The following is a 26,758-nucleotide window of genomic DNA, read 5'->3' as shown; positions in this document are numbered from 1 at the left end:
AAGGAAGAGAAGTATATAATTAATTTAAATGACTTAGGCATAAGTCGTATCTTTTGGCATTTGCCAAGTTTAAAGACTCTGGTGATAACTCTACTGAAATGCCTTGATTGTACAATGGTTCTAAATCAATTTTATAACTTGTGCTAAGTCTCTACGGTTCCTGTACTTCAGAGAACGAAAAAACAAACAGCAACAACAACAAAATTCTACATCATATTCTTTAAACCCAAGCCTTAAATATCACTTCTGTTGAGACTTTGAATAACAGTTGGAATGAAATAAGTCTGAAAGCACTTACCACGTTTGTATGTGTTTATGTGTGTACATCTGGGCATGTGTGAAGTTGTGTGTGCAAGTGCACATGTATCAAGAGATCAAAGGTCAAACTCTGATGTTCTCCAAGAGCCATTCATCAACGGTCCTGAAACTATATAGACCAGGCTGGCCTTGGGCATACAGAAATCAACCTGTCTCTGCTTTACAAGTGCCAGGATTAAAAAAAGCATGTACCATTGGCTCTGGCCCTGATCTTACTCTTTTTTTTTTTTTTTTTTTTTTTTCGAGACAGGGTTTCTCTGTGGCTTTGGAGCCTGTCCTGGAACTAGCTCTTGTAGACCAGGCTGGTCTCGAACTCACAGAAATCCGCCTGCCTCTGCCTCCCGAGTGCTGGGTTTAAAGGCGTGCGCCACCATCGCCCGGCCTGATCTTACTCTTAAAGAAAAAATTTACTTATTTTGATTTATGTGTATGTGTGTTTATGTGTGTACACTGTGTGTATGCAGGAACCCGCAGAGGCCAGAAGAGGGTGTCAGATCTTTTGGAGTTAGAGTTACAGGCAGTTTTATGCTGCCTGGCGTGGGTGCTGGCAATCTAATTTAGGTCCTCTGGAGGAGTAGCAAGTGCTCTTAACTCCAAACCATTTTTCCAGCTCTCTCACCTTGTTTTTTTGAAACAAGGTCTCTTGCTGGGACCTGTGGCAAATCTCCCTAGCCCCATGTCCTTATTTTGTGTGTCTCAATATGTAATGAAAAGTTCCCTCACCTCCCTTTTGAAGACTGCCTGAAAGCAATGACATGAAGGGAAGGTGAGGGAAGGTGAGGGAAGGTGAGGGGAGGTGAGGGAAGGTGAGGGAAGGTGAAGGAAGGTGAGGGGAAGTGAGGGAAGGTGAGGGAAGGTGAGGGAAGGTGAGGGGAGGTGAGGGGAGGTGAGGGGAGGTGAGGGGAGGTGAGGGGGGAGGTGAGGGGAGGTGAGGGGAGGTGAGGGGAGGTGAGGGGAGGTGAGGGGAGGTGAGGGAAGGTGAGGGGAGGTGAGGGAAGGTGAGGGAAGGTGAAGGAAGGTGAGGGAAGGTGAGGGAAGGTGAGGGGAGGTGAGGGGAGGTGAGGGGAGGTGAGGGGAGGTGAGGGGAGGTTAGGGGCTGCCGCTGCCAAGTACTGACTGTGACCCAGGCACTCTACCCAGCACAGCTGATTCTAGTTGTGCTCTGCACTTCATTTCACAACCACGTAAACTACAATATACAAGCTCAGAGGGTTAGGTCATTTTCCCAACATTGCACAATTAAAAGTCAGTGAAGCTGACTACCTAACTCTATAATTTCTTGCCAGTGACTTAGACTGAAACATTGGAATTTCTTTCTCTGCTATCCAAAAGCACCTGCATCCACATCCACCTGTCCTATCTTATTTTGTTCCAAGTGATGCTTCTCTTCTATCCAGAGCTTATCTGTCTAGCCTGCTCTGTATTCCATTTTCTCTAACTCTTCATGGCACAGAGCAGATCGTGGCTTTTACATAAACATGCTTCATTTTTTCACCTCAACTCCCCAACTCTCTATGATTACTACTCACAGTGTAGCCCTGGCTGTCCTGGAACTCACTAAGTAGACCAGGCTGGCCTCACACTCGCAGAGATCTGCCCACCTCTGTCTCCATAGTACTGGGATTAAAGGTGTGTACTACTGTGCCTGGATTTTTTTTTCTTCCAAGACAGGGTTTCTTTGTGTTGCTTTGGAATGCCTGGATTTTTTAATAAATTATCTCTTTACTTATTTTTACTTTTGTTTTTGCAGGGGTAAAGACAGAACTAAGGGCCTCAAACACAAACATTGGGCTGCAGCCAGCCCTCCTCACTTTTTTTTTTTTTTGCCCTCCTCACTTTTAACAATATTCCCTGAAATCATCAATCTTCATGTACTCAAATTCCTCACCTCACACATTCTGAACTTGGAAAATAAGAAAGGTAACTTGAGGTAACTCGAGGGCAAGATCCTATCTGTGAAAAGTTGCATGGTGCAACAATACAAAACCGTTTTGGAAAACTTTAAAGAGAATAAGTGAACACGAGACCCTCCTGGAGATCCTGTTCCAGTAGGGCCTTCTAGGGAAATATTTTCCCAAGTTCAGCCAGTCAGACACTCAGAGGCCACTACCGCTCTTGTCCAAGGGGGACAGGCTCCACTGAAGTTGGCATTACCCATGTGGCACTGGTTTTTCAGGCATGAACATGCAAGAGTGAGTGGGTAAAGGAGGACTTGGCAAGGCTTAAGGAAGCTGCTGAGGCCCAGGCAATATACAAAAGGGTTAGACTCCCTGCATGGAGCTCTTTAGTGGGCTGTGAATGAAGCCTTGAAGGTGAAGCTCTGATGGAACCCAGATGATACTACCACAAATCCTAGATGCAAAAAATGAAGCTGTGGGGTTTGATATTTGTCCTGTCTGCTTCAGCCTTGCTTTGGCCCCCTATTTCTTTGATATCTTCATGTTTCTCCTTTCTGAAAAGGGAATGTTCACCCTGGTCATTATATGCTGGAAGCACCTAACTTTTTTTCATTTCACATGGGTTCACAATAAAGAATGCCTTGATTCTTACAAGACTCTGGACTTCAGAACAATGTTGGAATGTTAAGATTATGAAGACTTTTAAAGTTGGATAGAGTGCATTTTGAATTAAGAAGATGACTATAAACTAATGGTAGAATGTCACGGTTTGAATGCAAAATGTCCCCCACTGGCTGATGTTTCAACACTTGGGCACTAGCTGATGGCACTGTTTTTGGAAGTTGCGGAACCTTTTAGAGATGGAGCCTAGTTGACAATGTAGGCCATAGGTGTATTCTTCTAAGTTATAGTTTGGCCCAAGGCCCTCTCTGCTTCCTGATCCACACAACCTTGAGCAAGTTTTTTCCTGTTGCCACAGCCTTAGGCAGCTCTTGTCACTGTATCTTTCCCTTCATAATGAACTGTATACCTTTCAACTGTGAGCAAAAGTAAACCCTCCTTCTTCCAAGGCACTTATCACAACGGCAAGAAAAGTAACTAATATGTTACCCTAAGTATTCCAGAAAGATACAGGAAAAAGCATTCTTTCTTTCCTCTTAAACTGTCAAATTCAGCCAGGCGGTGGTAGCAAAGGCCTTTAATCCTAGTACTCAGGAGGCAAAGGCAGGCAGATCTCTGTGAGTTCGAGGCCAGCTTGGTCTACAAGAGCTAGTGTCCAGGACAGGCTCCAAAGCTATAGAGAAATCCTGTCTCAACCACCCCCTAAAAAAAAAGAAAAAAAGAAAAAAAATCATCAAATTTACAGAAATGTAAGCCTTATGAACACATCACATTTTTAAAATTTGGTTTATATTTGTGGGGTTGTGAAAGAAAGGGTTTTTTGGGTTTGTTTATTTTACCCTTTTCTATGTTATTTTTGGTATGTGTGTATGTATATACATACATATATGGATGGATACAGGTGCTCTTGTCTGTGTGTGTGCATCAGGAGGCTAGAGTTGACTTTGGATTCCTTCCTCTCTCTCCTTATTTTTTGAAACACGTTCTCTTTGGTTAGTCTGGCTGTTCTGGGAGCCTGTGGTATCTACCTACTTGGAAACTGCACCATGCTGGGTTAATAGGTTCATGTGCCATCATACCCAGACTGTACATGGATGTGGGAGATCTAAACTGAGGTCCTTATGCTTACGCAGCCAACACTTTGACCACTGAACCCATATCTGACGGTTTTAAAACTAAAACTCATCTTTCAGCAATAAGCTTTGCTCTGCATCTATTTTATCTGTGGTTACCCGGTTTCTCATGAAAATACTAATAGCAGTTGTCACTGACTGTAAGTTTACTGAGTGTCACGGTGAGGGTTTATGTTCGGTTATCCTTGAGGTAAACTGCCTTCATTTCACATATGAAGAAACAAGCTCAGAGAGATTAAGGCACTCATCCCATTACCATGTCAACATGGGATACAGGAGCTTTCAAGCTTCCTTGTAAACTTTTATATTGTTTCAACTGGCTAATAACACAGTCACCTTCTTTTATGGCTCCCCTATCTTTCTGCCAGAAACCAAAAACTTTATGTCTACTTAGCTAATATGTAAAATACAACAGCTGACACAAGAGCTCCCTGGGCCTTCAGCTATAAAAAGTCTCAAGATCATAAGGCTGCAACAGAGATCTGGAGATTAGCCTAACAACATGTAGAAAAGAACTAGGTAAAACAGAGAATAGAGCCGGAAGGACAAACAACCAGAAAATCAGAAGTCTTCAGGGATAAGAAGCCGCACTTAAACTGGAGAGGACACAGCATTAAGGATTAGCTGGAAAATTTCAGGAGACTGAAGGGACTTGAGTGGCAGGGCTAGTAATCACTGTGAAATCAGTAACATCTAGTTCCAAGGTTATTCCCCCATTCATCAAATCCTATGGAATCTGAACATTTACAGTGTACAGTAATTGTTTATTGCTTTTCCACCTCTAATGAGCATGCTTTGTTTGCATGTATCATCAAATTCTCACGTGAAACAAGAAGAAGGTGGTTGTAATAATCACTGTTCAGAAAAAAAAGGTCTTCAGACACATCATTTTTTTACTGATATTATACAGTTAACAGAGCAGAAGGCCAATGGTGGGTCTACCTGATCCAACTCTGATGTCCTTTCTTCTAGACTTCAGCTCCATAGCAAACATACCCACTAAGAGAACAAAAGCCCTAACTCTGAAATCATTTTTAATAAAACCCAACTTACTGGTGGAGAGGCAAAGCGACAAGATGGTGAGCTGCCGCAAGAGCTTCCAGGGATAGGGCCAGCATACACAGGCACTGGGACGGGGCAAGCTGGGGAAGAAGCACAGTCAAAAATCTGCATCTCTCTATAGTGGGTTGTAAGTTCTGCCAAATAGTACAAGCTCTAAACCAACTACAATCTTATTTTAACCCAAAAATTGTATTCATCTGTTCATTAATTGTTACAAGGATGGAACAAAAAAATGCAACAAGCTCTTTAAGAAAGAAAAAAAGAGCCAGGCGGTGATGGCATACACCTTTAATTCCAACACTCATAATATTCAGAGGCAGATCTCTGTGAGTTAAAGGTCAATCTGGTCTATAGAGGAAGTTCCAGGACAGCCATGCTATTAAATAGAGAAACCCTGCCTGGGGGGGGGGGGGTTGGGAAGAGAAGGAAAGGAAAAAGAAAAAATGGCTGGGCAGATGGCTCAGCAGGAAAAGGTACTGGCAGCCAACCTGACCACTTGAGTTTGATCCCTGGAACCCATGGTATAAGGAGCCCAACCAAATTGTTCTTTATCTTCCACATGTGTGCACATACATGAATACACAAGCACACACACTAGGTAAATAAATGTAAGGAGAGTTAAGAGTGTTAGTGTGGTTCCCAACATCCACATCAACTGCCTTACCACCATCTATAACTCTTGGATTTCCTGAGCACCTGCACTCAAGTGTACATATCCACACACAGACAAGAAGATATGCTTAAAAATAACAAAGATAGATGTTTTTAGATTTTAATTTAACAAAAATATAAAATTTGGGCTAGAGTGATGACTTAGCAGGTGAATGTGCTTGCCACCACACCTGACAACCTGAGTTTGATCACCAGGACCCACATGAATAGAAGGAGAGAACGGATTCCTGCAAGTTGTTCTCTCACACACACACACTCACATGAGCACACACCATGAAAATAATTTTTAAAATTTCAAATAAAAATGCAGCAGTTACTAAATCTTTTCAATTTGGATGTAGAAAGAAAAAACTGTTGTTGAACAAACACAATTATAGATTGTAGTGATATTTTATGTTTTAAGCAAATAAAGCTTGCCTGAAGATCAGAGAGCAGAGCTAAGCAACTAGAGGCCAGGCAGTGGTGGCACACACCTTTAATTCCAGGACTCAGGAGACAGAGGCAGACGATTCTGTTAGTTCAATGCCACCTTGGAATACACAAGATTGAATCTGTTTAAAAGAGAAACAAAGCTCACACAAAGGTGATTCCAGCACTAGGGAGGTGGAGGCAGGAGTGAGATGCCTGGGCAGAGAGAGGAATGTAAGGCAGGAGGAGACAGGAGCTCAGTACAGTCTGAGGTTTGGTGGCGATAACAGTTGCAGTCTGAGGTTTGATGGAGACAGATCTAAACAGTCTGAGGACAAGATTGCCCCTTCAGTCTTGGCATTGGTAGAGGTAAGAACTCTCTAGTAGCTGACCACTCTGCTTCTCTGATCTTCAGCATTAACCCCTATGTCAGACTCTAGGTTATTAATACCAATTAGAATTTGGGCTACAGGCATATAGGGAATGCTCAAAAATTTTTGAGAAACAATAAAAATTAATTTTGTGTTGTAAAATACTAATTTTTTTCTTTCAGCTTGCATACTCTAAGTAAAAATGGGTACTTACATTTTTTAACTGGAACTTGCTCAAGAAAAGGATGGCTGAAAAATGCTTCTGTAACGGAACATGAGAACACAACCTTTAGAAAAGACATTGGCTAGGGCTGGAGAGATGTCTCAGCCATTAAATGCTAAGACTCACAACTAAACGACATTGACAAGATAAATAAACCAATGAGACCACAAAAGGCAGAAAGAAATAGAAATATATCAGAGCAAAGAAATGATATGGAATAGTAACTTAAACCCATATGGATATCAGAAGTAGTAGATATTTATGTTAATATTAAGACTCTAGTCAGGGGGTGGTGGCACACGTCTTTAATCCCAGCATTCTGGGAGGCAGAGGCTGGTGGACCTCTGTGAGTTCAAGGCCAACCTGATCTACAAAGTGAATTCCTTTGGACTACCTTATTTAAAATTTTATTTCCTCATTCTTTATCTCTTCCTTTGTTCTACTTTTGTGCAGTAGCTGGCACCTTATAGCATAACTACAATTACAGTTACAGCTCATCTCTTCCTCCTCAAACTGTTGACTACTTGAAGACCCAGTTTTCTCTACTACTCTATCCCACATTCCTGGAACATGATGAGCACTTGTTGAGTTTTTATTAAAATAGTGAAAGGAAAAAAGACAACCAAAAGCAAAATGGACTTTTAATTTTCTATGATAACTCTATGCAATCTATACAATTCTCAGAAAATATAAAATTAAAAAACACACAAAGCTTGAAGCTATTACTTACCAAAATCTATTCTATCCTTTTGATTTCTCTGAAGCAAACCCAAAAGGAGATTAGCCAAGTAAGGTGATGTTTCTCTGGGAATACTAAAGTAAAAGACAATGTAAGTGGTGAGTTTCTATGTATTTAACTACATTACTTTTGCCTTCATCCTGGTAAATGAAAATGTATATACACTTTCACAAATATTACATCTATAACAAGAAGACCCGATGAAGCTTCATAGCTTTACATGAGAAAAAAGGCACTATACTAACTTTTGATAATTATCAACAATTAATATGCTAAACACTGTTATTTACAAGAATCTTCTAGAACAGAGAGCCTGAGATTTAACACAACTTGTATTAACAGTTGCTATAAGAGTCTCTAAAGAAAAAAAAAAAAAACACCTCCTCTAGTTCTGTCTAGAAAAGGGCAAACTTTAATCAAATACAATTGACAGGGAATCCAATTTCCAAAAGCCAGTATTAAAATAACAAAGCAACTGAAAAAATGAGGAACAGAACAGAAACACACACACACACACACACACACACACACACAAAACCATGGGATACAAACTAGTAAAAGCTATTAGGGCAAATAAAAATGAGCCAACTTCATTAATGAAAAGACTAATGTAACTTAAAATAGCTAATTGGTCTTCTTCCCTTTATGGAAAACGTACTCTGTTTACACTGCTGCATCATATAGGAAAGACTATTCAGAGAGCCAATCTTAAAAAAGAAAGAAAATACAACTTAAAATGTAATTTATCTCACACTGCATGTACACACACACACACACACACACACACAAGCTCTCTCAAGCATGTGTAAAGAACTCCCACAAAGAACATTTGGAAAAATACATAATAACTTATTATTACTACAGAACGCCCAGAGCCGAGGGGGAGCTTTCTTCCTGCTCTATGAGCCTGTGTCTGCCTCTACACAAGTCACACACAAGTTCTGTGATGGCTTTTCTTAAATTTGCATTTTAAAAACAAATAACAAACGACACAGTACTGCCTATGTATTTGTGGTGTGTTAGAAACTTTCTAATTTCCTATTATAACATTACTATAAATTGAAAAAGACTCATCAACAGAAATTCACAAAATATTAAGTTTAAATAAATCACACTGCACTCATGAAGAGTAAACCCAGACTAGACAGGAATGATGGTTCTCCCCTGTAGTTACACTCATAAAGGTAAGGCAGGAAGGTCGTGGGCTTAAGGCTAAATGAGCAACAGAGAAAGACTACTACTTAAGTATGTAAATAAATTTTTAAAAAAAAAATAAAACACAGTAAAATTTGAATAAATTTTAATCACATACCTAGGCATTAAGCTCCTGTTTTTTTCATAAAACATCCTTAAGTCTTGAGGACTATTAGCCTATTTAAGAAAAGAAAAAGTTAACTTTCTAAATAGAGGGGAGCAAAACTTCCAAACCTGTTCCTACTGCAAAATGTTATTGATACTGACCCTGAGAGCTATAGACTGATCACGAATGGATTGCTGGGCACAAAAGACTTAAAAACCATCTGAGATAATATGCAAATTCTGAGTATCTTGGTACAATATATTCAGATCCTCCAAGGAGCCTGAACAGAAGAGTTCTCTGGAGGTTACGCAGCCTTCCCAGTAAGTACATCACTGCTGTGTAATGCCTAGGTGTGTTTTACTGTATGACTTTCAAGGGACTCAAGAAAAAATAATAAAAAAACCAAAAAACAAAAACAAGTATATTGCCGATACTGTCTCTCCCTAACAGTAGCACTCTTACAGGAAGAGTGGCTGCATCAGTAAAACTTCCTCTACCTAGGAACCATACTGGGAATGCAAAGCAAGTAACTTGACTGAATTACTGGTTTCTTTTTATACCATGTTAAGTGAAGAATTTCACTCTTTATACCATGCTAGGTAAAGAATTTTCAGGTTAAAAAATTAATAAAACAGCCAGGCGGTGGTAGCAGCACAAGCACGCCTCTAATCCCAGCACTTGGGAGGCAGAGGCAGATGGATCTGTGAGTTCGAGGCCAGCCTGGTCTATAGACGAGTTCCAGGTCAGGCTCCAAAACTATCCTGTCTCAAAAAAAAAAAAAAAAAAAAAAAAAAAAAAAAAAAAAAAAACTAAAAAAATTATAACATTATATATAATATGAACTCAAGAGATGCCGGCATATCCTCTGAAGGTCAGGCTCTTAATAAGAAAAGAAGATGAGGAAGAACCAAAAATTCAGTAATTATCCCCCTCTCATCCACAAAGTGCCAGGAGATGTAGGAGATAAGTTTTCTATGACCCATCAGAACAATGCCCACCTCATCTGGATTCCCTGACCCCGAAACCAGGCTAACAGGAAGAGGTTTGGTTACCATTCATTATAGGGCTAGCTAGCCCTGACTCTATGCTACTAGCGGAGAAAACATCCAACAAACTTCATGGCAGTCCAACTACAGATGGCAAGCAGACAGAAAAGAAAAGCATACACCCTGGCTCCCCACAGCATTACCTGTAACGAAATCAAATAAATCACAGAAGAGCCTAAAGCCTATTGATTTCAAAGTAGTCCTTATTTTATAAATCAAAGGTAACTGCAAATATTAGATACTACTAGAACCTAGAACATAAGAAAAAGTGAGGCTACCTGAAAAGGTGGTTTTCCAACTAGGCATTGATAGATCACTGTTCCTATGCTCCATAAATCTGCCTTAGCATCATAATGTTGAGACATAATAACCTCAGGAGCCTGTACACAAAAATTCAAGAGACATGAACTATGTTAGTTATAGTCTTAATGTGCATACATTGATTCACTATTAATAATTTGATATTACAAAATAAAAATGTTAACATCTTGTAATATTACCCTGATAGAATGATACTTAGAATTACAATACAATGCAGCATGACAAAAGAAACAAGTATGTCTATATATTATAATGGATACAAAGAATAAGCATTATAGTAATAAAGAAAATATATACTGACAGGTGGTGGTGGTGCACGCTTTTAATCCCAGCACTCAGGAGGCAGATCTCTGAGTCTGAGGCCAGTCTGGTCTACAGAGCAAGCTTCAGGCCAACCAAAGTTACATAGAGAGACCCTGTCTCAAAATAAAACCTACCCCCCATCCAAAAATAAAATATCAAGTAAACAAACATTAAAGAGGTCAACTATACTTAATGTGAAACTATTCTCCATACATAACACTTGTTCCCAGTATTTAATTTTATATTTGTAGATGTTTTGCCTGCATGTGTATGTGCATGTGTGTGTCACATGTGTGCAGTGTCCTCAGAGGCCAGAAAAAGGTATTGTTCCCCTGGAACTGGAGTTATAAGTGGTTGAGAAGCACTGAAAGGGTGCTAGGAATTGAACCCAGTGCTCTGCAAGAAAAAATGAGTACTCTTAATTGTTTCATGTTTTTTTTTGTTCCCCTAGTAAATGTCTCAATTCAGTCTTTTCCCCCTTTCTCATGGTTCAGATGATTGATCCCAGGGCCTCACTAAGCTATATTCCCCAGAGAGTCAACTTTCTTCCAGGCTAAAATTTCTTTTTTTTTCCTTTTTCTTTTTTGAGGCATAGTCATGCTATACATAGCACAGGTTGCTCTTAACTCTTGATCTTCCTACCTCCACTTCCTAAATGCTGGGATTAAAGGCATATTATGCCAAGACCTGCCCTGACCTAACTTCATACTTAAGAATTTTTAGAATGCTATTAAAGTATAGATGTTATTATATATAAGCAATATATTTAAATATTTAAAAAGTAAATCCTATTTAAATAAAACTAGACTTTTTTGTTTGTTTTTCAAGAGAGGATTTCTGTGTACCTCTGGCTGTCCTGGAACTCACTTTGTAGACCAGGCTGACTTTGAACTCACAGAGCTTCCTGAGTGCTGGGATTCAAGGCGCCACCGCTGTCCAGCTTTCTTTTTTTAATATTTATTTATTTATTATGTATACAATATTCTGTCTGCATGTACACCTGCAGGCCAGAAGAGGGCACCAGATCTCATTACAGATGGTTTGGTTGTGAGCCACCATGTGGTTGCTGGGAATTGAACTCAGGACCTTTGGAAGAGCAGGCAATGCTCTTAACCGCTGAGCCATCTCTCCAGCCCCCGCTGTCCAGCTTTCTGTAAGTACTCTTAATTATTACACATTAAGTATACTGTGACAGTATTATATAAATTTTTATTTTCAATTGACTCTAACAGGGTGTTGTGGTTTGAATGAGAAACGTCCTTACAGGCTCATGTATTTGAGTCCCTGGCCCCCAGAACATGTTGCTGTTTGTGGAGATTATGGAACTTTTATGATGCAGAACCTTGCTGAAGGAAGTATGGCTCTGAGGGATTATAGCTTCACCCCACTTCCTGTTTTCCTGCTTGTGAACATGTGATCAGCCATCCCCCTGCTCCAGCTGTCTGTCTACTGCCATGTTTGTCTTGCCATTGTGGACCCTATCCCTCTGGAATCATAGTCAAAATAAATTCTTCCTTCCACAAGCTGTTTTTGCTCATGGTGTTCCATCACAGCAACAACAAAACAGCCAGTATTTAGAGATTTCTATCATAATTGATCTTTAATAAAAACAGGGCCAGGCATGGCAGCACACACCTCTAATCCCAGTACTTAGGGGACAGACAGGTGTATCTCTGTGGATTTGAGGGCAACCTGGTTTACAAAGTGAGTTCTAGGCCAAAACAGGAGGATGCAGAGATGGCAAGATAGCTCAGCAGTTAAAAGCACCAGCGGCTCTTCAAAGTACCCAGGTTCAATTCCCAGCAACCACATAGCTTACAATTGTGGCAACTCCAGTTCTAGAGCATCTGATACCACCTTTTGGCCTCTTCAGGCACTGCACTCATGTGGTGCACAGACTTATGTACTGGAAAACATTCATCCACATAGAAAAATACAATTTAAAAAGACTCAAAACACTAAAATCAAATGTAGAACAACTTTTAAGTTCACAAAGCTAAAGCAAGGTGTCTGTGTGATGGAATCACTGCTAACATAATTAACAGCAACAATATAAATCATTGTTCAGATCAAATACAGAAGTTCTTCTCACTCACCATGTACATTGGGGATCCACACAGTGTTGCTGCCATTGTGTTACTATGTAGATAACGTGCAAAACCAAAATCAGCTGTTTCACAAAATTAAAAAAAATTAAAAGAACAAATGACACTTTGCTCACACTTTACAAATATATAATTTTGTAAGACAAACAAGAAACAAAAGAACTGTGAAAAATAAAGTGTTTCTTGAAAGTCTGTACACCAAAGGAAAACAAGTAGCTATCTCAATTTAAAGAAGTTAAAAATAGCAACAGTCAACGGCGTAAGTCACTACTTTACTAGCTATTTAACCAAGAATCCTTGATCCTTGCAAGTGAAGATGCTATTTATAATAAATTATTAACATAGCTCTCATCAAACATCAATACCACACTCAGAATTTGAACTCTCTCAAGCACTAAAAGCCCCAGCAAAGGCTGAGTGAGGCCCTCTAGACATCTGTGTTGTGTTAGTGACCCACTGTCTGTAAGTATACTACATCAGCTCCCCTCCTGGAGAAGCAGGCTTAGCATCCGGCCCTCGTTAGACTTAGAAAAAAGATTCATGTATCTAAACAGATCTCAATGAACCCTGTAACAATTTCAAAATAGCATCAATAAAATCCATCAGTCTAACAAATCTGAACTAAAATGATCTAAAAATACTGTCTGAAAAAAATGTCCTTTCCACAAAGCAATATATGGCTGTTTACCTATTTTGATACGAATACCACTGACATTCGACTTCCTCCGATTGGCATAAGACAACAAGATATTCTGAGGTTTGAGGTCCCTGTGGATGACACCTTTGCTGTGCAGGATGCGCATGGCTGCTGCAATCTGGTGAAGAAACACGCGGATGGTGTCTTCACTGAGAGTTCCTTTCGCTGGTGGAAAAGGAGTTACATAAATTTTTAAACACATAAAATCAAATGTCTTTTCATTTCACTAAGAGAATTCAGCTGTTAAGGAGGTATGAAATAAATAAGAAACTGGGATTCATATGTATTTCTTTTGTTAATTCAACAATCTAAATCTATGAAGAGGTAACAGATTTCTCAAAACATGGTACCTAATCTGTTAAAGAGAACTAATTTGCGATTTTGTTTTTGATGTCTTTTTTCTTTCCCATTTTTACTAGTCAAGGTTCCTATAGCACAGTTCTGAACATAAGAGGTGCTCAACAAATGCAATGTCCTTTATAGATAAAAAATAAGTTCCCTTTTACATGGGTCACGCCTAGGAAAAATGTTCAAGTTTAGTACCAAGCAGCTCATGGGCACAAACTAAAGACAATGAAATCCTTATGTGGACCTGTTGTCAGGGAGCTAGCTGTGTAGCACTGTCTCTGCTCTTATCTCTCACAGACACAGTCCTCCTGCCCCACACAGGATAAGTGAAGAGACCTTCAAGCAGTCATCTTTCCACTGCTGTAATAACTATTCAGTAACTTTCACAGCATTTGGAGAGGCTATAGGCTAACAGTGTGGTGCAGGGTGTAAGGCTTTTAAAATACCAGCTCTTGTCCCATGTGTGATTCTGGAAGACAATCCCTCTTCTTTATAAGTTTGATGAGACTGACTTCATAAAATAGTTGTGATAATACAAAACAACATACTTAGTATTGGAAACTTCAAAAAAGCCTAGCATATAATATACACATAAATATAGTTAGGTATAAAAATATAAATTTTCTATAGTAATGAATCTAAAATGTCTCAAAATATCTCCTGAATCTACATCTGGAGAGAGGACTCACAGTTAAGAACACCAAGTTCAGTTCTCAGCACCACATCCTGTGATAAGAACGACCTCTCACTCCAGTTTCAGGAGCATCAGTGAGCTCTTCTGGCCCCAACAGACACTGCACATATGTGACACACATTCATACAAACACACACAAGAACATTAAATTTCTAAATCTTTTGTGAGAATATTTCTGTCCATACAATTCTTAGAATAGCATTTTCAAATGTGTAAAAGGTAAAAATAACATTGACATCTGTAGTAAGTGAAATCCTATAGTTTTAAAATTACTTTAATAATATGCCAACTGACATTTTATGGTTTAAAAATACTTTAATAACTTGTTGATCATTGATCCTTAAGATCATTGAAAAAAGTCTGAGCCAGGCGGTGGTGGTGCACACCTTTAATCCCAGCACTTGGGAGGTAGAGGCAGGCGGATCTCTATGAGTTTGAGGCCAGCCTGGTCTACAAGAGCTAGTTCCAGGACAGGTTCCAAAGCACAGAGAAACCCTGTCTTGAAAAGCCAAAAAAAAAAAAAAGGGATCATTGAAAAAAGTCAATCTCCATGATTTAAAATGTACCAAATTACTTTTCTATCAGGGTTGTTCATATCTTCTCCTCTGAGGCTCTTTTTTCTAATGTCCCCCTCTCCCTCTGAGACAGGTCCTCTTTACACAGTCCTGGCTGTCCTGATATTCACTAAGTAAGACCAGGTTGGCCTCGAACTCATAGATCCACCTGCCTTTGCCTCCCAGTGCTGGTTGGGATGAAAGGTGTGCACCATCACAACCAGCCTATAAAATTTCAATGTACTCTAAACATAGAAAGTGAAATCTCCTATATCATGAACACTAAAGAATGTGCCCGGTGTGCTGGCATATAATCCCAGCACTCAGGAGGCAGAGACAGGATCTCTGTGAATTTGAGGCCATCGTGGTACAGAAACAGAGTGATGCCCTGTCTGAAAATCAACAAGAATTTGAAGTCTTTAGCTTGGTACAGTTCAATGCCAACCAGAGTCACATGCAACTCTTAAAAAAAATCTGACTCCAGCACTCAGGAGGCAGAGGTGGGGAGATCTCTGTGACTTCAAGGCCAGCCTGGTCTACACAGTGAGTTCCAGGGTATCCAAAACGATGGAGGGGGCTGGAGAGATGATTCAACAGTTGAGAGAACTCACTGGTTACTCTACTAGACGACTCAGATTTGAACTCTAGGTCCTACATGAATCTCCAGTCAGGGAATCTAATACCCTCTCCTGGCCTCTGGAGGCTTCATGCACAGGTTATACAAACATATGCAGGCAGAACAACCAATTCCTACAAAATAATAATAACAAAATAAAAATTTAAAAATCTGGAATATGGGTCAGAGAGATGGCTCAGCAGTTAAGAGCAATGGCTACTTTTCCAGGGGACCCAGGTTCAATTTCCAGTACCCACATGGCAGCTCACAACTGCCTATAACTTTAGTTCCAATTGATCCAACACCTTCACACAGATACACGTTAGGCAAGATACCAATACACATAAAAATATGAATCTTAAAATAAATTTTAAAAATCTAGAATACATTTTTCCACATCTACTTTTTCTTCCCCCCCCCATGGTATTTATTGAGCTCTACATTTTTCTCTGCTCCCCTCCCTGCCTCTCCTCTCCCCCTTCAACCCTCCCCCAAGGTCCCCATGATCCCAATTTACTCAGAAGATCTTGTCTTTTTATACTTTCTACTTCCCATGTTGATTATGTAAGTCTCTCTTAGCATCTGTATTGTCTAAGTTCTCTGGGATTGTGGTTTGTAGGCTGGCTTTCTTTGCTTTATGTTTAAAAACCACCTATGAGTGAGTACATGTGGTAATGGTCTTTCTGTGTCTGGGTTACCTCATTCAAAATAATGTCTTCTAGCTCCATCCATTTTCCTGCAAAATTCAAGCTGTTGTTATTTTTTTCTGCTGTGTAGTACTCCATTGTGTAAATGTACATTTTTTTTTTTAAATCCATTCTTCGATTGAGGGGCATTTAGGTGGTTTCCAGGTTCTGGCTATGACAAACAAAGCTGCTATGAACATAGTTGAGCACATATCCTTGTGGTACGATTGAGCATCCTCTGGATATATACCCAAAAGTGGTATTATTGGGTTTTGAGGAAGGTTATTTCCTAATTTTCTGAGAAATCACCATACTGACATCCAAAGGAGTTGTACCAGCTTGAATTCCGACCAGCAATGCAGAAGTGTTCCCTTTTCCCCACAACCTCTCCAGCATAAGTTGTCATCAGTGTTTTTGATCTTGGCCATTCTTTCAGGTGTAAGATAGAATCTCAGAGTTGTTTTGATTTGCATTTCTCTGATGACTAAGGGTGTTGAACATTTCTTTAAGTGTCTTTCTGCCATTTTAGATTCCTCTGTTGAGAGTTCTCTGTTTAGGTCTGTACTCCATTTTTTATTGGATTATGTGTTCTTTTGGTGTCCAATTTCTTGAGTTTCTTTGCATATTTTGGAGATCAGACCTCTGTTTGATGTGGGCTGTCGTATTTTCTTTTTGACCATGTCCTTTGCTTTACAGAAGCTTTTCAGTTTCAGGAGGTCCCATTTTTTAATTGTTTCTCTCAGTGCCTGTGCTGCTGGGGTTATACTTAGGAAGTGGTTCCCTGTGCCAATGCCCACTTTCTCTTCTATAAGGTTCAGTGTGGCTGGCTTAATGAGGTCTTTGATCCATCTGGACTTGAGTTTTGTGCATGGTGATAGATATGGGTCTATTTTCATTTTTCTACATGTTGATATCCAGTTACGCCAGCACCACTTGTTAAATATGCTTTCTTTTTTCCATTTGATATTTTTTGCTTCTTTATCAAAGATCAGGTGTTCAAAGATGTGTGGACTGATATCCGGGTCTTCTATTTGGTTCCATTGGTCCTCCTGTCTGTTCTTATGCCAGTACCAAGCTGTTTTCAGTACTGTAGCTCACATGTACTTTCTTATAAACGCCAAGATACTACTGGGGCAGTAATGGGTGGTGCATGCCTTTAATCCCAGTACTAGAGAGGCAGAGGCAGGTGGACATCTGTGAGTTGGATGCCAGCTTGGTTTACAAGAGCTAGTTTCAGGACAGCTAAGACTGTTACACAGAGAAACCTTGTCTCGAAAAACCAAAACCAACCAAACAAACAAAAACCACCAAGATATATTTTTCTTTCTTTTTTTTTAATATTTATTTATTTATTATGTATACAGTATTCTGTCTGTGTGTATGCCTGCAGGCCAGAAGAGGGCACAAGACCCCATTACAGATGGTTGTGAGCCACCATGTGGTTGCTGGGAATTGAACTCGGGACCTTTGGAAGAGCAGGCAATGCTCTTAACCTCTGAGCCATCTCTCCAGCCCGATATATTTTTCTTACTGTATGTGAGTGGGTGAGTCAAATCAATGTCTCTATCAGCAGTCCTCAACCTTCCTAATGCTGTGACCCTCTCATATGCTGTGGTGACTCCCCAACCATAAAATTATTTTGTTATTTTGTAACTGCAATTTTGCTGTTATGAATTGTAATATAAATAACTGATATGCAGGATATCTGATATGGGACACACACATACAAATACACACACATGTTACACACATTTGGGGTTCAGAATTTCAAGTATCATTTAGTACTAAAATCTACCACAAAATAATTTCAGTATTTTTAATTCCTTATTATATTACTGGCTTTTTAAATTATAAGAAATGTCCATATAAATATATCCTTTGACTATGAGTTTTTAAATTTAATTATTTTGTGTATAGGTATTTTGCTTGCATGTATGTATGTGCACCACATACAAGCCTGGTGCTAAGAAAGACCATAAGAAGGCATTAGATCCCCTGGAACTACAGTTAGTGATTGTTGTAAGCCGCCATGTAGATGCTGGGAACTGAATCCAGGTCTTAACCACTGAGTCATCTCTCCTGCCCCACTGACTATGATTTTAATTTTTCAAATGTTTGTATTATCATATATTAAAATTTTAAGTAATATTTACTTATTCATTTAGTGGACAGGAAGCACATATATGGAGGTCAGCAGACAACTTAAGAGGGTATGTTCTTTCTTTTCACCATGTGGAACCCTGAGTACTGAACTCAGGCTGTTAAGCTTGGCAGCAAGTAGTTTCACCCACTGGGCCATGTCTCTGGTCTCTTATTAACATATATTAATTATACATAATAATGATGTTTTGTATATGTCCATACATATAGATAATATAACCCTCATTACCTTTCCAATTCCCTTCTCCCACTCACTCCTTCAACTTTCATGGTTTTAAAAAAAATTCTTTTTGTTTTTGTATTTTTTGAGACCGGGTTTCTCTGTGTAGCCTTGGTTGTCCTGGAGCTCACTCTGTAGACCAGGCTGGCCTCGAACTCACGGAGATTCACTTGTCTCTGCCTCTGCCTCCCAAGTGCTGGAATTAAACATGTGTAACACCACTGCCAAGCTAACAAATCTCTTTTTAAAGAAATAAAAGAAATTAATGGGTCAGTGATGGCAAACCAGCTGTACCTTTTGGAAAAAAATATCTATTTGGTTTCTTCCATCCTGGGGAAAGCCCCTTCTCTAATCTCCTTCCTCATTGTCAGAGAGAAAAAATTCAGTATGTGTGTAAGTTTAGAAAATCAGCAAAACGACTACCAGTTAAACAAGCACACAAATATTTATTGAGTATTTCTACACAAGTTTGGGACAAGTTTCAGAAAAACCTCATAGAATGAAACAGACTGCTCCTTATTGAGTATGACAGATAAACATAAATTTACCTTGCAGGGTTAGTGAGATGGTTCAGCGGGAAAAGAAAAATGTCTATGATCAAACCTGACAACTTGACTTCCATTTTGAGACCCACTTGGTCTCTCTCTCTCCCTCTCTCTCTCTCTCTCTCTCTCTCTCTCTCTCTCTCTCTCTCTCTCTCTCTCTCTCTCTCTCTTTCTCTCTCTCTCTCACACACACACAGAGTAAATACAGTAATAAAATTACCTTGCAAATAATCTGCCAGGTCTCCACCATTGCAATACTGAAGTGTAAAAGAAAAAGTAATCAATGTCAAAAGAAACTGCTGTTGTGATTAAAATAAACTATTTTATATCATGACAAGGCAATGTACTTCTTTAATCCCAGCACTTGGAAGGCATAGGTAGGCAGATCTCTGTGAGTTCAAGGACAGCCTGGACTATAAGGTAAATTCTATGCCAGCTAAGATACATAGTGTGAGACCTATCTCAAAGAAAAACAACAATAAAAACATTTTAGGTTTAGAAAGAAAAAGAAAAGAGGGTGTTTGAAGAGATCCAGCAGAGAAGGGTGCCAAGTGTGACTTGAGTAGAATCTCTCAGGATGGATGGAGAACAGAGAAAGCCAATGCCTCCAATTCCTTTGATCTCCAAACCAGTGTCCACCCTCTCTCTGACAGATGCACACGATAAATAAATAAATAAAATATTGATTTAATTTTTTTTTGGTTTCTCGAGACAGGTTTCTCTGTAGCTTTGAAGCCTGTCCTGGAACTAGCTCTTATAGACCATGCTGGCTTCAAACTCACAGAGATCCCCCTGCCTCTGCCTCCTGAGTGCTGGGATTAAAGGCGTGCACCACCACCGCCTGGCAAGAACTCTTGCCTTATAGATCAGGCTAGCCTCTAACTCACAGAGATCCACCTATCTCTGCCTCTAATGGAATTATATGCAAGTGACACCATACCCAGCCAATAAAGTGCAATTTAATTTTAAAAAGTAATTAAAATGAGGACATTTATTCAAAATGAATTTAATCATTATGTTTATTTTAATTTAAAAATAATTTGGAAAATAAAATCTAATTTTAAAGTATTTTAATTATCTAATTAAAACAATTAAATTTTACATTCTTTATGAAGCAGAATCTAAATCATTCAATCAACTTTATTAATACTTACTTGTCAATACTGGTAGAATACCTACCTCCATCACCAGAAAGACAGAGTTGGGTAATTCCTAGAAAATAAACACAAATATCACAAAAACCAAGTTTAAAAATGTTAAGTTAATAAAAATATACTTATTCGTTATTGAACTAATAAAATAAACTCACAAAATTCATCAGAAAGTGAAATTAAAATTCCCAGGTAAGAGGAATCTTTTTATTTTCATTTCATTGCACTGCTGAGGATGGACCCAGGGTTGGACCACCCTAGAGAAAAACCTCTATGCTATGCCTCCAGTTCTAAACTTCTCAACACAATATTTTAAGCATCCATTCTGCACAGTCAAATTAAATTTTGATGCATTATAGTAGGTATCAAAACATTCCATTCTGCTTAGAGTGCTGAAGGATAAATCAGCTTCAGGGTATGGATATGACAAACAGTAAAATGAAAACATGTTGACCAGGCACAGTCAACAGGCACATGGAAGAGCACCACAACTCAAGGCTTCATCAGCATAGCAAAACCCTGTCTCCAACAGCACCATGATGTATTCACCACTTGTGAGGAGAGAGGCTTCATTTGGTCCTCACGGAAGTGAGTTGGGTAGCAAAGGTCTTACACTCCTTCCTACCAAAAGTAAGGAAGTGATTTCTGAAACACAACAACTAGGACAAGCAATTTTTGGTGTCTCATTACATTACACAAAGATATGTTTAAAGATTTAAGCAAATTGCCAGGCGGTGGTGGCACACACCTTTAATCCCAGCACTTGGGAAGCAGAGGCAGGTAGATCTCTGAGTTCAAGGCCAGCCTGGTCTACAAGAGCTAGTTCTAGGACATGCTCCAAAGCACAGTGAAACAAATTGTAACACTTATATAGCTTAAAGTATGTTGGGTTAGTCATTCAGAGACTAAATAGTTGGCAATTTTTATTGCTTTTTTAAAAAAAATTGTAAAGTTCAATCATTTTGAACTGGCCCTACAGCTTAAAATAAGCAATACTTGACAGGCAACAATTAATCTCAACAAGGTCCAAAATTCAAAGACAAGGTGGTCTATGGGCATCACAGAAAAGTAACCCGTTCTGGTCAGAAAATGGTTTCCTACTGTCCACATATCTATAACAAAGAATTAGAGAAATTAACTATAAGAATCTGAAAAAACTTAAAGATATTCTACAAAATAATTTTTACTTCTGAATCTAATAATATGAACTCTAACCTGGAGGTCTTTCTCACTCACAAAACACTTGCCCAGCATGCATACATGAGCCCCATGTTCAGGCTCCAGCACCACATAATAAAATAGGTCCCATTCCTCGATTTGGATGTCCATTTATAGGGCCTTTTTTGTTCCCTTTTATAGCAACTTGTCATTAAATTTAAGTTTCAGTTTATCCAGATCAGAAATAAAAGCTGGTGCTTCAGGTCAGGAAGTCAAGCAGCCCCTCCCCAGACGTAACCATTAGCCCCAGGAATGAGTACCACGAGGGGCTGCCACAGAGCTGTTCTGCCACCATTACCAAGGGGCTGTCCACTCCAACGCTAGACTTAAATGTGAAGTTACAGCTACAAAAAGTTGTGACGTAGGATGAGTTGCTTCTTTTATTTCTTAAGAGAATTAGATAAAAAGAATGGAAGCCAGGCAATGGTGGTACATGCCTTTTGGGAGGCAGAGGCAGGTGGATCTCTGAGAATTTGAGACCAGCCTGGTCTACAGAGTGAGTTCCAGCACAGACAGAGCTGTTACACAGAGAAACCCTGCCTTGGAAAAAAAAAATGAGTGCTTTCTTCCTTTCCAGAAGACGTGAGTTTGTTTCTCAGCACTTATGCTAATCACCTGTGACTACAGCGCCATGGGATCCGACCTGTTCTGGCCTCCTAAGACACTTGCATGTACATGTGCACACACACACACACACACACGTAATGCCAATAAAATTTTTAAAAGACTTCTTACAAACAACAAAAAGATAACCCAGTGGATAAACAAGCAAGAAACTTTCATGGAAATTCCAAAAAGATATTTAAATGGTTAATAAACATACAAATCACATTCAAACCAGAGACAACAGGAAAATACTAACTAAAATAATAATTAGAAGGTAGGCAAAGTTGTGCATCACTGTAATCCTAGTACTTGGGAGGCAGAGGCAGAAGATCAGAAGTTCAAGGCCATCCTGAGCTACACAGTAAGTCTGAGACCAGTATGGACTATTTAAGTCCGTCTCAAAAAAATAAAATTAAAAAATCCTAACCCAATTCAATTACCAGAATAACTAAAACTGCCAAATCTTAGCAAGAAGGTAGAGAAGTGGAACCTTCACACACTGTTGGCAGAAGTGTGAAGTGATTCACTGGCAGTGTCTACTGGAGGATCTATATTTACCCTACCAACCAGGCATTTTATAGAATGCCTTTGCAAGGCCTATTTCAATGAAAGGAGAAACCACAAGAAGACTTTTCCACTTCTTTCAGCCTCTAATGGGAAGCTTTTGGTAGAAAGAATGTGAAGGTAATATACAATTAATGAGGTGCTCCTGATTTGGAAAGATAGCCTCATTAAGAGCCAACAGAAGACAGCAGAAGAGTTTGAAAGCTGGGGCTAAAGAAATGGCTCACTAATTAATAGCACTTGTTGCTCTTGCAGAGGACCTGGGTCTAGTTCCCAGCACCCACATGGAGGTTTAAAAACCCGTAACTCCAGTTCCAGGAGATCCAACACCCTCTTCTGACCTCCACAACCATCAGACACACAAGTGGAGCATATATGTGCAATAAAAGCAAACATACACATAAAGTAAAATAAATATAAAAAGAGAAAGTTATATATAAGATACACCAGTGGTTTCTTCTAGAAGTAAATGGGTTGAGAACAAAGTATCTCATATATGCTTCATATATTGTTAGACAGTTTGGTTTTTACACTAAGGATATATTAACTTAATTTTTTAAAAAGTGAGTTCTTTACAAGTTGAACAGCAGTACCAAGTGGTTCTCTGTGGCAGAATTTACATGTCTCAGAGCAGAAATGAAGAAAACAGTAGGATACAAAAGCAATAGAAACCGATTTACTAACAAAGGAAAATTTAAAGAAAAATTTATAGTTCCTAAAACCCAATCTTTCAATTTCTCTGTTACACTTGCTTGTCTTGAAACAGGTTCTCTCTCTACATAGCTCTGGCTATCGTGGATCTGGCTATGTAGACCAGGCCACCGTTCTTTTTTCCTTTTCTTCTTCTTCTTCTTTTTTTTTTTTTTTTTTTTTTTGTTTTTTGTTTTTTCGAGACAGGGTTTCTCTGTAAGCTTTGGAGCCTGTCCTGGAACTAGCTCTTGTAGACCAGGCTGGCCTCGAACTCACAGAGATCCGCCTGCCTCTGCCTCGTGAGTGCTGGGATTAAAGGCGTGTGTCACCACATCTGGCTCCGCTACATTTTTAAATTCATTCTTCAATCTTCAGTTAACTTCTATGAGATATCTCACAGAAAAAAAAAAGAAATATAATGTCATTCTTATAGTCTTTAGTGTCATTTCCCTTGTGGTTAATTGGCACTGGACAACCTCAGGGTACCCTATAGGGTACACTCACGCCCAGATTAGTGACAAAGGTAATAGTGTTAACTTGGACAAGATCCTAAATGAGTCTACTGTAAAAACAACACTCTAATTTAAGTTTCCTTACATTCAGCGCTTATCATGTTTGGTCATTTCTGGCTGTTATAACAACCAATTATAGTCTGGGTAGCTCAGTAATAGAAATTTACTTTGTGTTTTAAGTATTGTTTCAAACTATGAATGCCAACCACCTTCTTTTGCATTTAACTGGCATATACTTTACATACACTAACATTAAATAGTCTTATTCAGCCTTACAGTTCAATTAATTATGACATATGTGTGCCTTTCAGATCAAGACATGTAACATTCCCATCTCCCATAAAACTCCCTAACTCTTTGTCATCACCTCCTACCAACAAGTACTGTCCTGATTTTTCCCATTCTTATTATTCTGCCTGATGCTTCTTCAAAGTCACAAAACCAGATTTTTTTTAAAGAATAAAGATCATACCACCTGGCTCCTTCTAACCTCTCGAGCACCATCAGCTCTCGTTTCTGTATTCTGCTCAGGAAAGCCTTCTCCTTGGCCACCAAGCTCAACAGCTCAATAACTCTTCCTTTCTATGACCCTCACAAGGGAAGTCCTTGGGATACTTGCTTGCTGCTTGCTCACCAACTCCTAGCCTAGCCTTCCCACCCACCTATCAAATAATTTCTTCAGGGAGCCTTCCCCCCCACCCCCTGGCTCCTCTCATTGTTTCCTCCAAAGTTCTGCAGCAGCTCTTCACACAGCCTTTGGCATGCTTAAACTATTTTTAAACATTACAACTATTTGCTTGATGTCATCTTCCACACAAAAACCATAAACAAGAACCACTTCTCTGCTCAACACTGCTTTCCTTAAATGGCTCAAGAAAATACTAATTACAAAGCAATTAACAACAAACACACCAGAGGCAGCAAGGAGAAAGTCAGAAAAGAAATAACACAGGGCAGCCAGGCAGCTGTAGCACAGGGCTTTGATCCCAGCACTTGGGAAGCAGGTGGATCTCTGTGAGTTTGAGACCAGTCTGGTCTACAAAGGGAGTTCCAGAATAGCTAAGAGCTGTTACACTGAGAAACCCTGTCTCAAAACCCCAAAAGAAAGAAAAAGAAAGGAGGGAGGGAGAGACGGAGAGAAGAAGGGAGGGAGAGAAGGAAGGAAGGGAGAGGCAGAGGGAGAGAGGATAAACAATCGGCAAATATAACAAGATGATTCATTTACTAATGATTTATGAAAAAAATATTAAACTTCAGGGGTTTTTCTCATATGAGATTTGTCAAGTATGGGGGGCTCCTATTGCTTGAAATAAACTGACATAACCTTTTCAGAGTCAACATGATAAAAATTTTTAACAACTAATTTCAAGAAAGATAGGAACCAGCCAGGTGGTGGTGGCACATGCCACTCGGGTGGCAGAGGCAGGCGGATCTCTGTGAGTTTGAGTCCAACCTGGTCTACAAGAGCTAGTTCCAGGACAGGCTCCAAAGCTACAGAGAAACTCTGTCTCAAAAACCAAACCAAACCAAAATAAAGAAAGCTAGGAACCCTATCAGACATGGTAATCAATGCACACCTTTAGTCCAGCACTAGGGGGGCAGAGGCAAGGTGGGGCTCTATGACTTCAAGACAAACCTGGTCTACATAGTGAGTTCCAGGCTAACCAGAGCTACATAGTGAGAGCTTAAAAAAAAGTAAGCTGGGGAGTGGCTCAGTTGTTAAAGTACCTTACAAGTACTAGAACCTGAATCCGAGCTCCAGATCCCACACAGCACAGACGTGTGATCCCAAGTGCAAAGAGAAAGCAATAACAGGCAGGGTTTGCTACCTAGGGAATGAGCCTTGCCTATCTCATGAGAGTTTGGTGAGAGTTATTGTCTCCAAACAGGGAGGACAACACTAGACAAACACACACCGTATTTCTGTACAAAAACTGTTAATAAATTTCTCACAGTTAAAAGTATAAAAACTGACAGAAGGAGAGGATGGTTGTGGGCAGGATGAGCCCTGGGAGTCCAATGACTGCAAAAGATAACAGGCAGCATGGTGCCATTGGGGGCATGAGCAGCCTTCCACACGACGAAGGCATGCTGTTGGTCCCCGAAGAATGGGCCGCAGCCGCCAATTAGTATAATATGTACAAATGGAGCATGGTGACTACTGGAAGCTCCCTGACCGGCCGCTTACAGTATGAGAGGTATCCATAGAATGAATGGGACCACCCGGACGTGAGGTTGAACTGGGGTGAACTGATGCACTGGAACCTAGACATGTTTATCAAGAATCATGGGAAGTCATGTGCAAATAGCTCTTTGGCTTCATGGCCTTAATGGTTTTCATGTTCTGGGTTGGGGCGACACTCCCTCCTGCCAACCTGTAGAACCAAAGCAGCCTTACAATAATCTGTACCTGGAACAAGGCGGTGGTCCTACTACCGAACCTGAGCTGATGGTTCAATATGACATCTGAGGCGGCTTCTAACTAGGACCCCCTCATTCCTAGAGGTTTAACCCTAATGAAATCACTAGTAAAACAGTACTATGAAAACACAACAACAACAAAAGCATAAAAACTAAAGATTAACATGTGTTATTTATAAAAATCTTTTTTTTCTTTGATATAGGGTTTCTCTGTGTATCTTTCTCACTCTATAGACCAGGCTGGCCTTGAACACACAGAGATCCACCAACTAACTTGAGTACTGGTATTAAAGGCACGTGCTACCACCGCCAGTCTATAAAGATTCTAAAAAAAAAATACTAAACAATATTTACACCTGAGAATTTTTCTGATTTGTTATTCTAACAATGTCTGATGGTTCTAACATAACTAGAAAATGTGTCTTCGTGGTTTTTTTTTTTAAAAAAAAATATTTATTTATTATGTATACAATATTCTGTCTGTGTGTATGCCTGCAGGCCAGAAGAGGGCACCAGACCTCATTACAGATGGTTGTGAGCCACCATGTGGTTGCCG

General features: G+C 39.5%; 1 protein-coding gene and 1 pseudogene across 3 annotated transcripts in view; one reads left to right on the top strand and one right to left on the bottom strand.

Annotated features, from left to right (window-relative positions):
• Ulk2 (unc-51 like autophagy activating kinase 2) overlaps positions 1–26,758 on the bottom strand; it is a 77,915-nt gene that overhangs the window by 43,855 nt on the left and 7,302 nt on the right. For 2 of the 3 annotated variants that reach the window (XM_038325932.1, XM_038325931.1), the window contains exons 4-12: positions 20,220–20,252; positions 19,261–19,297; positions 13,209–13,382; positions 12,512–12,585; positions 10,070–10,171; positions 8,758–8,816; positions 7,437–7,519; positions 6,698–6,745; positions 5,024–5,112 (exon numbers count right to left, since the gene is read on the bottom strand). In XM_038325932.1, coding sequence (XP_038181860.1) covers positions 5,024–5,112; positions 6,698–6,745; positions 7,437–7,519; positions 8,758–8,816; positions 10,070–10,171; positions 12,512–12,585; positions 13,209–13,382; positions 19,261–19,297; positions 20,220–20,252 — 699 coding nt within the window. The remainder of the gene's footprint in view (positions 1–5,023; positions 5,113–6,697; positions 6,746–7,436; positions 7,520–8,757; positions 8,817–10,069; positions 10,172–12,511; positions 12,586–13,208; positions 13,383–19,260; positions 19,298–20,219; positions 20,253–26,758) is intronic. The other variant, XM_038325933.1, reaches the window with a different exon arrangement.
• Positions 20,728–26,251, top strand: LOC119813537 (annotated as a pseudogene).

Source organism: Arvicola amphibius, chromosome 4 (genome assembly GCF_903992535.2).
Source record: "Arvicola amphibius chromosome 4, mArvAmp1.2, whole genome shotgun sequence".
Taxonomy (NCBI): Eukaryota; Metazoa; Chordata; class Mammalia; order Rodentia; family Cricetidae; genus Arvicola; species Arvicola amphibius.
The sequence above is the reverse complement of the archived record's forward strand: the minus strand, read 5'-3'. Positions and strand labels throughout refer to the sequence as shown.